Here is a 12,256-nt window from a genome sequence, read left to right on the forward strand (position 1 = left end):
TATCCATTCCTCTGTCGATGGACATTTAGGTTACTTCCATGTCTTGGCTATTGTAAATAGTGCTGCAGTGAACATTGGGGTGCGTGTATCTTTTCGAATTATGGTTTTCTCCAGATATATGCCCAGGAGTGGGATTGCTGGATCATATGGTAGCTCTATTTTTAGTTTCTTAAGGAACCTCCATACTGTTCTCCATAGTGGCTGTACCAATTTACATTCCCACCAACAGTGCAAGAGGGTTCCCTTTTCTCCACACCCTCTCCAGCATTTATTGTTTGTAGACTTTTTGATGATGACCATTCTGACTGGTGTGAGGTGATACCTCATTGTGATTTTGATTTGCATTTCTCTAATAATTAGCGATGTTGAGCATCTTTTCATGTGTTTTTTGGCCATCTGTATGTCTTCTTTGGAGAAATGTCTGTTTAGGTCTTCTGCCCATTTTTCTATGGGTTTTTTTTTTTGTTGTTGAGTTGTATGAGTTGTTTGTATATTTTGGAGATTAATCCCTTGTTGATTGCATTATTTGCAAATATTTTCTTCCATTTAATCCATTTCTTAACCCTTGGCTCTGTTGTGGTGGTGGATTGGAGGAACAAACTTATTTTTGCACTTATTAATGATTTGTAATTTGACTAGATTCACTTGTCCTGGTCAGCTTCCTCATCCACCAGTCTACATTTGCCAGGTCCTACCTGCTTTACCAGGAAAGTCTTGAGGGTGGGAAGGTAAAAACTGCTCCTTTTCCATTAAGCCTGTTAGGACAAGCCTTGCTTTTTTAGATTCCCCTAGACAATTAGTGACTGCTGTCAGTTATGCATCCTGAGCACACTGTTCCTGTCTCTGGAAAACTTTTCCCACTTACTCATCTTTACATCCTTAGTAACTGATACAGTGCCTGGCAAGTAGTAAGCACTCAGTGGATATTTGTTAAATGGATGAATTAATATGGTCTCATGTAGAACGCTCAACTCTACATGAATTTAGTTATGTTTGTATAATATCTATCTTAAGCTTGAGTAGTAGAATAAAATTTGGTCAGAAAACTTCTAAGTTAAGCAAGAAACTTAGCAATTATATATGTGTGATTGAGGGCTGTAGTGGGACTTGGTCATTATAAGACAAAATGGACCCTTATCTGAAAAAGGTTAATTTTGTTTATTTCCTCTGTAAGAACACAGTTAAAGAGAAAGAATGGGTACCTGGCCAAGCAGCAGCTAGTGCATCTGTTGATGAAGACGTGTGTAATTTGGGTTGGTTGTAGTAGTGCAGGCCAAATGGGAAAAGCAAATAACTCTTCCTTTTCCCATTTTTAATAGCAAATTAATTTCTGAGTGTGAAAACATTTCTGCAGCTGCCACTAAAATTGGCAAATATTTTTCTAAATAAATAATACATTTCAGAAACAAACTTCTCATTTTAACAGGTAACATATTTCTGGCTGTTGTATTTGCTCACAAACATTTCAAATTTGGAAATATTTATTTTAAATATCGTGGAGATACCAGTGTTTGGAATTTTGAAGACAACAAATCTTTCATCAGTGGGGAAATGCTACCCAACAGAAATGTGTAAAAACGCACGTACAGTTATGTTACTTGAAACACTTGACAAAAATACTGTTATAATCACAGTGAGATCCTGCACATATTTTCCCAAACGTTTCAGTCATTTCAGAATTTTGCCAGTGACTATGCAACCATTTTGGCCACAGCTCAGTAGGACTAGTTCAGCTTTGTAAATTTAATAGAATTCCCCCAACTTCTCCATCCCTTCTTTCCTCCAGAATAGTTTGGGACCATAACTCCTCTGAAGCCTTAAAAATCCAAGAGAAAAAATCATTATAAATAGAAATAGGCATTTTACCTTAAAATACGTCTAGGAAGACATTTAAGAGCAATTCAGTTTTTTTGTGGCCAAGGATTTTGGCCATTTGGGGAGAAAAAAAATCTTGTCAAAAGTGGAAGGAGGGGCTTCCCTGGTGGCGCAGTGGTTGAGAATCCGTCTGCCAATGCAGGGGACATGGGTTTGATCCCTGGTCTGGGAAGATCCCACATGCCGCGGAGCAACTAAGCCCGTGAGCCACAACTACTGAGCCTGTGTGCTGCAACTACTGAAGCCCGGGCGCCTAGAGCCCATGCTCCGCAATGAGAAGCCACTGCAATGAGAAGTCCAAGCACTGCAACGAAGAGTAGCCCCCACTCGCCGCAGCTAGAGAAAGCCCGTGCACAGCAGCGAAGACCCAACACAGCCAAAAATAAAAAAATAAAATAAATAAATTTATTTTTTTAAAAAAGTGGAAGGAAGGGGAACAATTCAAATGGAGATATCAAAGAGGAAATTGTAACTTTCTTTTTTTCTTTTTCTTTTTTTTTTTTTTGTGGTACGCGGGCCTCTCACTTCTGTGGTCTCTCCCGTTGCGGAGCACAGGCTCCGGACACGCAGGCTCAGCGGCCATGGCTCACGGGCCCAGCCGCTCCGCGACACGTGGGATCCTCCCGGACCGGGGCACGAACCCGTGTCCCCTGTGTCGGCAGGCGGACTCTCAACCACTGCGCCACCAGGGAAGCCCGGGAAATTGTAACTTTAAAAAAATACCCTGTGACTCGGGAACACTTGAATTTCAAAATTATTTTCATTTTTATTTGTGTGTGTATTAAAAAACATCCTTGTCGGAGGCGTGGCAGCAGCCCGGGAGCCTGAGGCCGGGGCGTTGTGCGCAGGCACTACCCAGCTGGGCTGTGAGGCGGCTGAGGCCTTGGCTGCGAGGCCTTCCCGACGAAAGTTGGGGCTCTGCGGAGCAGAGCGGAGGCTGCGCCCGGCCCTCGGGCGAGGTAGAAGGCCGGCGGGCCCGCTCCCCTGCGCGCTGTGGAAGCGGCGGCGGCGATGGATGCCCTAGAGGAAGAGAGCTTCGTGCTGTCCATCTCTTCCGCCTCTGATGCAGAATTTGATGCTGTGGTTGGATATTTAGAGGACATTACCATGGATGATGAGTTCCAGTTATTACAGAGGAATTTCATGGACAAGTACTACCAGGAGTTTGAAGACACAGAAGAGAATAAGCTCACCTACACACCTGTTTTTAATGAATATATTTCTTTGGTTGAAAAGTATATAGAACAGCTGTTGGAGTGGATTCCTGGATTTAACATGGCGGCTTTCACTACAACTCTACAGCACCATAAAGATGAAGTGGCCGGTGACATTTTCGACGTGCTGCTCATGTTTACAGATTTTCTGGCTTTCAAAGAAGTGTTTCTGGACTGTCGAGCAGAAAAAGAAGGCTGGGGACTGGCCTTAAGCAGCGGTTTAGTGATGACTTCATTGTGCAAATCATCTTCTATGACAGCTAGACTATGACTATGACTCCTACTATCACAGCTAGTCTTGGCTGTTGGAATGAATTTAGAGAGTTGTCCTTTACCTAAAAGGTACTTGTGAAAATCAATTCCTAGTCTTACATGTACAGTCCTTGTATCACTTCACTGTCTTCTACTGGTCCCGATGTAGTCCCATTGTTTCTATAACTCTCATTTATGTGTCTTTGAAAACATATTTTTATAGATGAATACTCAGGCTAACCTAGTAGATATTATCTTGGAACTTCCATGATTACTCACTTCAAGATCAAAGTATTATATGCTGTGTGCTTTTTAGCTGTTGGTGCTATGAAAGCAAAAATGCTTTCTGTGTTGGTGTTCCTATTTTACTGGGCACCAATAAACGTACGCTGGAAGTAGTCTAAAAGGTTTCCTTTTCTTAGAGCATGTTAGTGTTTGTGCAGGTTTGCTTAAAACCCTTTCTATGTAAAACAGCTCCCTAGGTTTTCTTTTGGGGTAGGGGCTCTGCACTTCCTTCTTGCTGTCAAAATAATCCTACCAAGATAGTGTTCCACTGGTCTAGCTCAGTAGGAGATAACAAACAGCTTTACTGGTCATCTTCCTGCTTGGATTTAGTACACTGGTTTACTACAATGTTTGATAGAACATTACTGACCAGAAAACATGGATGTCACATCTCTAGAAAGAAAAACTATAGTAGTTCAATTCCCAATGTGTACCTTAGTTGTTTTTTTGTTGTTGTTTTTATTTTTATTTTTCAAGTAAAAATAAGAATCTCTACTGACTTTTCACTTGGCTGTTCTGGTTTTAAAGGATGAGCTAGCTGTAGGCTGTGTGTTTTTCTGTACCAATGTGGCGCTTATTAAATACTTTTGTACCATGAGTAAAATTTCAGGAGTTTTGCGGAAAAAAAAGAAAAAAGCATCCTTGTTAAATATACTTTCTGGGACTTCCCTGGTGGCACAGTGGTTAAAAATGCCAGTGCAGGGGACATGGGTTCGATCCCTGGTCCAGGAAGATCCCACATGTCGTGGAGCAAGCCCGTGTGCCACAACTACTGAGCCTGTGCTCTAGAGCCCGTGAGCCACAACTGCTGAAGCCTGAGAGCCTAGAGCCCATGCTCTGCAACAAGAGAAGCCACTGCAATGAGAAGCCCACGCACCACAATGAAGAATAGTCCTCTCTTGCTGCAACTGGAGAAAGCCCACGTTCAGCAACAAAGACCCAATGCAGCCAAAAAAAAAAAAAAAAAGTGTGTGTGTGTGTGCGTGTGTGTATACTTTCTGAGTTATGGTTTGCTTGCTTATTTGGTTATTTAGTTTTTTAATTTGTTCATTCCTTTATTCACAAAGGATTTAAGATGACTGCAACAAATATGTATAAGAAAGCTATTATATGTCAATAAAAAGTAAAAACAAAAAATGAGACAGGGCAGGGAAAACCAGGCATAACTTTGACTGACATAATTGCTACGATTTGACCTCAGAGTTAGCTCTGTGTTTCTGGACATCCAAGGTGAAAAAAGGAACACTTATTATATGGTTCTTATTTTCAGAAAGGAAAGCGAGAACAGAAATAATATAGAAATAACCACAAAAAAACCCAACTTGTGTCTCCAAGGAAATGAAGTATTTTCCTGGCATTAAATGGTTAAAAAAAAAGAAAAAACAAAGTTGAGTGGAGGGCTTCCCACAGGGCAGCTGAGAGTTGTAGAAACAGTGTCCTCCATAACTTTGCTCCAGTTTGTTCATTTGTTCACTCTTTTACTCTTTCCTCAAACATTTATTATGTACCTACTCTGTGCCACATCCTGTGCTAGATGATAAAGATACAACAGTGAACCAAACATAGTCCCTTCTCAGAGCTTGCAATCCAGAGTCTCAAAAAGACCCAGGGCCAAAGGATCTGCTCCAGAAGGACAGGTAGGCTCAGTGGTGGAACTTGTGAGGATTGGGTTTCTCCATGTTAGGAGGCATTTCAAGTTGACATTCAGGACCTACAGCCTCTACTGTGATCCTAGGATGCTTGCAGTTTACTCCAGTGTGAAATGCTGGGAAGAAGCTAACAAGAATTAGGTGACCGATGGGAGTCAGGGCCCTAGCTGGTCTGGCTAGGCACAGGGCTGAAGTTATTCCTGGAGTCAGGACCAGAGTAAGTGATCTGTTAGTCACACAGCTACTTCTTGGGGAAGAAGGCCAATCCACCTAAAGCCAGTTTCCTGAATGGCAAGTGGACCTACCTAATTGCTTGTGTCTTTTCACTGTTTGGAAAATGTAAACAATTCATATACAATGGTTTTAACAGCTTTTTGAAGATGTAGGTGATGTTTAAGTTGTCCTCTTTTCATTTTTATATGCTGGCATTTTATGGAACCTTCAGTTTTTGTTTGCCCTGTTGTAATGGGAGGGGTCTTGGACAGGGAGAGAGAAAAACACCCCGCAGAGCCTGGACTGCTGATCTTCAAGAGAGAGGAGGTTGATGGGCAGGGAGTGGGGACATGGGGGAGAGGCAGAGTAAGAATATATTCACCAAGAGTATAATCATTGAAAAAATATATTCTTGAGTACAAAGAATTCTTAGGAATATATTTTTCTTATGAATAATAGCAAGCCAGTTTATGCCCTTTAGTACTTCCTCACCCGCCCTCTGCCTGTTCTACCTCCCACTAGAGGCATTGTTAATCCATTGCTTCCAGGCAAGACTCCCCATTGATTCAGGGTCTCCATGGGAATGAGGCTACAGGGGACATGCACTTAGTTCAAGAAGATGGGACAGGAACAAACAGAACCTGGCAGAAATGATAGAGTAAGTCACAAAGTCATTCATAGTGTTTTAGGGATGCTTCACCGTGTTGTCTACAAATTAGATCTCTTCCTAGAGCTTAGAACTGCAATCTGGATGTCTTCAAGCGACTTAACATTGAAAAATATTAAAAAGATCTCACTTACTGAGGCTTCCCTGGTGGTGCAGCGGTTGAGAGTCCGCCTCCCCATGCAGGGGACACGGGTACGTGCCCCGGTCCGGGAAGATCCCACATGCCGCGGAGCGGCTGGGCCCGTGAGCCATGGCCACTAAGCCTGCGCGTCCGGAGCCTGTGCTCCACAACGGGAGAAGCCACAACAGTGAGAGGCCTGCGTACTGCAAAAAAAAAAAAAAAAAAAAAATCTCACTTACTGAAAGCACATAAATTTCATCTTCCACTAATAAATTTTTCTTTCTCACCAATGGAGAACAACTTGCATTTGTATCTCATTTTGTAATTTTCAGCATGCTACATGTTATCTCATCTTGTCCTACAGAAAGTCCGAGTTTGTTTAACTCACTTATTTGTACCCTCCTTTATTGTAGAGAAATTTTGAGTTAGTTTGCATAGAAACATAAAATTCAGTTGAATAGAAAAATAGATGAGAATATTGCAGTGAAGGAAAAATGAGTAGATGAATAAAGCTGGTGGGATAGCACCTTGTTTTCCATAAAGTCATTTGTAGTTGCTAGATCCAGGCTATACCAGCCAAAATAAAGAGAGGGAAACTTTGTTTATAAAAATAACATGGTCATTAGATTAAAAGAATAAATGCTCAGGATCACAGTTTTTCTTGGTACTGAGACCTGAGAATTTTCCACAGCTTGTTCTCATAAATGGAACACTATGTGGCTTACAGACTATCTTCCTGAACTCCTGTGTAAGAAGTACAATGGTAGGTCTCTCTTGACTCTTTCCTATAATATCCTGCTTGGTAAGATTTATGGGATTATGCCAGAATACATTTTAATAAAAGCAGTTCTCTAGGGGGATAAAACAATGAAATTCAGGTTCACAGCTCCCTGATGGCTGGACAGGATCCAAAGACCACATCCAGGAATGGGTGGACATTCAGTCTTTTAGGCGTTCCTCCAGGAATATTATTTCTTGTAATCCAGTGATTTTAAATGCACAGCAGAGAACTTCGGGTTAGATTCTTTGGCAAGAAACCGAAAGTGTGAGTTGGCTCAGACAAAATCATTTCACAGATGAAGAAACAGGACCTTTCAGAGGCTGATGATTATCCAAGGCTTTGAGGTCAGTGGCAGAGCTGGGACCAAGGCCAGATTCTTCCGACTCTTAAGTCTAGGGTTCTTGCAACCATTTCATCTCTCCTCTCTAACCTAAGTAGAATTCTATTACAATTTAAAAATGTTAAGAATGGAATTTCTTAATGATGTTTTGTTAAATATCATATTTGCCACTTACTATAAACTTTATTAATAACTTTTGATTCATAATGGGTCAACAGATGGTAAAATAGTTTAAAATCTGCAAATGTAAAATGATCTGGGAAGAGGAAATCAGTTAAGATACCTGTTTTAGAGAATCATTTAATGTGTTGTTCAATAAAATAATTAGAAGTTTGGTCTGGAAAAAAAGGATGACTATTTCTAACATCTGTAATGTAATCCTACTTGGATGTTAACTTTTTTAAAAAATTAATTTATTTTTGGCTGCGTTGGGTCTTCATTGCTGCACGCAGGCTTTCTCCAGTTGCGGTGAGCGGGGGGTACTCTTCGTTGCGGTGCGTGGGCTTCTCATTGCGGTGGCTTCTCTTGTTGCAGAGCACAGGCTCTAGGCATGTGGGCTTCAGTAGTTGTGGCTCACGGGCTCTAGAGCACAGGCTCAGTAGTTGTGGTGCATGGGCTTAGTTACTCCACGGCATGTGGAATCTTCCCGGACCAGGGCTCGAACCCGTGTCCCCTGCATCGGCAGGTGGATTCTTAACCACTGTGCCACCAGGGAAGTCCTAGATGTTAACTTTTTAGAAGAATGAAACATTAGCTATAGAGCTGAAGTCCTTCCCTCCCACTCCTTTGCCCTCTACCCTGAAGTTGTGGGTATCACTCTCAAGCATGTTTCTGTTCTTTTACCATATATGTATGTGTGTGTTTAAAATTTACATGAAGTACATAAATGACTTCATAGTGTATCAATCCTTTTGGACTTGCTCTGTCCTCCACCCCTGAACATTTTAGTTTTGATATTTAACCTTGCTGATACTGGTCATTCATTTTAGCTGTGGAATAGTCTTCCCTCGTATGACTCAACTACAGTTTATCCATTTTCCTACTGATGGGATTCGACTGTTTCCACTTTTTCTGCTATATATAGTTCTTCCATGAACATTCTTGAACATAAGTCCTTGTGTCCATGAGCAATTTTAGAACATTTTTTAGTTGGCAGAAATTTATTAAGTCACCAGCTGTTGCTACTCCTACCTGAGCATCAGTCACATCCTGGGTCACCCTGGGAGATCCTTGCACCCAAAATGCTGTTTGGGTCCATTTGCAGCCAGTGCTGATCCAGTCTTTGTGTACCTTCAGTGCCTTCCAACTCCTTGTATGTCTTTCTGCTTGGTTTGCTCAGGTTCTCGACTAGGACCTGTTCCAAGAACCTTTCATTTCTCAAGGACCCTACCCTTCCCTAGCTTCCTCACACCTAAGAGATGATCTGACTTCTTATTTTCCTGAGAAAAATGAGGTCATCTGGTGAGAGCTCCCTCGATCCTTCTCTCCCTAACTTCTCAGCATTTCCACTTAGAAGAATGGTGAACATGTGCAAATCACAAATTCTTTGTGGAATGAATGGAGGTAGGAGGTTTTTTTTTTTTTTTTTTAAGTTTCTCAGACCCCCAAATTGGAACTTTGTCTTGCCAGGAGCTACACCATCTTCAAAATCACTAATTCAAATACCCTCTGACATCAGCCTCCAGTTCTTCTAGCTTAACATCCAAAGTACGCTCACTGTGATGGTTCTTCAGTTTCCCTCAGACACCAGTCTGTGTGCTCCTTCATTCTATCTGCTCACCTCTTCCTGTCTTCACATCCCCTCTTTCTCTTTCATCCTCCCCGCAGCTCCCACCCTGGCCCTCTCTCCGAGAGCCCTACTTTTTCCTGCTCCGACCTGCTGCATGGCAGTCATCCTGGCAACTTCTCCTTTCGTTTTCCTGTGTTCAATGTCTAGTCCCCATTTTTCTCATGTTTAGTTTAGTTTTCAATTTTGTTGGAATACTTCCCATCCTCTTTCTTGTTTTACTGTCTTATTTTTTTGGAGTAACTTTTCCAGTAGCTTTCTAAGAGTGGGAGCATAGGACATAAATTTTTTGGAGACTTGCATGTCAAGAAATGGCTATTTTCTACCTGAACACTTGATTAATACTTTAGCTGAATATAGACTATAGGTTGAAAATAATTTTCTATCTCATTTTAAAAAAATTATAGTAATACACATAACATAAAATTTACCAATTTAACTATTTTTAAGTGTAAAGTTTGGTGGTATTAAGTACATTCACATTGTTGTGTAACAACCATTACCACCATCCATCTCCAGAACTCTTTTCATCTTGCAAAACTGAACTCTACTCATTAAACAATGGGTTAATTCAAAGTTAATTAAAACAATTAATGTCCCACATACCCTCCCTCACCCCTGGCAACCACCATTCTATTTATGTATCTATGAATATGAATACTGTAGGTACCTCATGTAAGTGGAATCATCAGTATTTGTCTTTTTGTGACTGGCTTATTTCACTAAGCATGGTGTCCTCAAGTTGCAGCCATGTTGTACTATGTGTCAGAATTTCCTTCTTTCTTAAAGCCGAATAATATTCTGTTGTATATACATGCCACATTTTGTTTATCCATTCATCCATGGATGAACACTCGGGTTGCTTCCACCTTTTGGCTATTGTGAATAATGCTACTATGAATATGAGTATACAATAATCTGTTTGAGACTCTGCTTTCAATTCTTTTGTGTATGTACCCAGAAGTGGAATTGCTCGATCATCATATGGTAATTCTATTTTTAATTTTTAAAGAACTGCCATAGTGTTTTCCATAGCAGCTGTACCATTTTTACATTCCCGCCAATGGTGTGAAAGTTTTCCAAATTCTCTACATTATTTTCTGTTTTTTTTGTGATAGTGACCATCTTAATGGTTTTGAGGTAGTATCTCACTGTAGTTTCGATTTGCATTTCCATTATGATTAATGGTACTGAGCTCAAGTCCTGTGCCCATTTTTAACTGGGTTGTTTATTTTGTTGTTGTTGAATTGTGGGAGTTCTTTACATATTATGGATATTAACTTCTTATCAGATACATTATTTGTAAATATTTTCTCCCACTCCATGGGTTGCCTTTCACTCTGTTGAATGTGTCCTTTGATGAACAGAAATTTTAAGTTTTATTGTAGTTCAATTTATTTATTCTTTTGTTGCTTGTGCTTTTGGAGTTATATCCAAGAAATCATTGCCAAATCCAATGTCATGAAGCTTTTGTCCTATGTTTTTTCTAAGAGTTTTATAGTTTTAGCTCTTACGTTGTTTTCCTAGAACTTCAAAGATATTCCTTACTGTCTTCTGTTGTACAGTATGGCTAATACAGAAGTCTGATGCTATTCTAATTCTTGTTTCTTGGTGTGTGGTTTGGTTTTTGTCCTCTGGGAGTTTCTTTATTCTTGCTATTCTGAAATTTTGTAGCCATGTGTTTTGCCAAGGGTATTGGGCACCCATTGTGCTCTTATGTTCATCCTTCAGCTCTAGAAAATCTTCTTATATTCTTTTTTAAAAAACTTTATTGGAGTATAATTGCTTTACAATGATGTGTTAGCTTCTGCTTCATAACAAAGTGAATCAGTTATACATATACATATGTTCCCGTATCTCTTCCCTCTTGCGTCTCCCTCCCTCCCACCCTCCCTATCCCACCACTCTAGGTGGTCACAAAGCACCGAGCTGATCTTCCTGTGCTATGCGGCTGCTTCCCACTAGCTATTTTACGTTTGGTAGTGTATATATGTCCATGCCACTCTCTCACTTTGTCACAGCTTACCCTTCCCCCTCTCCATATCCTCAAGTCCATTCTCTAGTAGGTCTGTGTCTTTATTCCCGTCTTACCCCTAGGTTCTTCATGACCGTTTTTTTTTTTCTTAGATTCCATATATATGTGTTAGCATACGGTATTTCTTTTTCTCTTTCTGACTTACTTCACTCTGTATGACACACTCTAGGTCCATCCACCTCACTACAAATAATTCAATTCCATTTCTTTTTATGGCTGAGTAATATTCCATTGTATATATGTGCCACATCTTCTTTATCCATTCATCCGATGATGGACACTTAGGTTGCTTCCATGTCCTGGCTATTGTAAATAGAGCTGCAATGAACATTTTGGTACGTGACTCTTTTTGAATTATGGTTTTCTCAGGGTATATGCCCAGTAGTGGGATTGCTGGGTCGTATGGTAGTTCTATTTGTAGTTTTCTAAGGAACCTCCATACTGTTCTCCATAGTGGCTGTATCAATTTACATTCCCACCAGCAATGCAAGAGGCTTCCCTTTTCTCCACACCCTCTCCAGCATTTACTGTTTCTCGATTTTTTGATGATGGCCATTCTGACTGGTGTGAGATAATATCTCATTGTAGTTTTGATTTGCATTTCTCTAATGATTAATGATGTTGAGCATTCTTTCATGTGTTTGTTGGCAACCTGTATATCTTTGGAAAAATGTCTATTTAGGTCTTCTGCCCATTTTTGGATTGGGTTGTTTGTTTTTTTGTTATTGAGCTGCATGAGCTGCTTATAAATTTTGGAGATTAATCCTTTGTCAGTTGCTTCATTTGCAAATATTTTCTCCCATTCTGAGGGTTGTCTTTTGGTCTTGTGTATGGTTTCCTTTGCTATGCAAAAGCTTTTAAGTTTCATTAGGTCCCATTTGCTTATTTTTGTTTTTATTTCCATTTCTCTAAGAGGTAGGTCAAAAAGGATCTTGCTGTGATTTATGTCATAGAGTGTTCTGCCTATGTTTTCCTCTAAGAGTTTTATGGTGTCTGGCCTTACATTTAGGTCTTTAATCCATTTTGAGTTTATTTTTG

General features: G+C 40.3%; 2 protein-coding genes across 11 annotated transcripts in view; both read left to right on the top strand.

Moving 5' to 3' along the window:
• The window catches only part of SYNE2 (spectrin repeat containing nuclear envelope protein 2), a 341,983-nt gene that overhangs the window by 32,229 nt on the left and 297,498 nt on the right, over positions 1 to 12,256 (top strand). The gene's annotated exons all lie outside the window — the stretch shown is intronic.
• On the top strand, positions 2,640 to 3,360 carry LOC309802975 (ADP-ribosylation factor-like protein 2-binding protein; the record flags this gene model as incomplete). The annotated part of the gene is made up of 1 exon (XM_082618822.1): positions 2,640 to 3,360. Exon 1 carries the CDS (start codon positions 2,887 to 2,889, stop codon positions 3,358 to 3,360), a length of 474 nt encoding a protein of 157 aa, XP_082474948.1. The 5' UTR covers positions 2,640 to 2,886.

Source organism: Mesoplodon mirus (genome assembly GCF_964341445.2).
Source record: "Mesoplodon mirus genome assembly, chromosome: 4".
In the NCBI taxonomy this organism is placed as follows: domain Eukaryota; kingdom Metazoa; phylum Chordata; class Mammalia; order Artiodactyla; family Ziphiidae; genus Mesoplodon; species Mesoplodon mirus.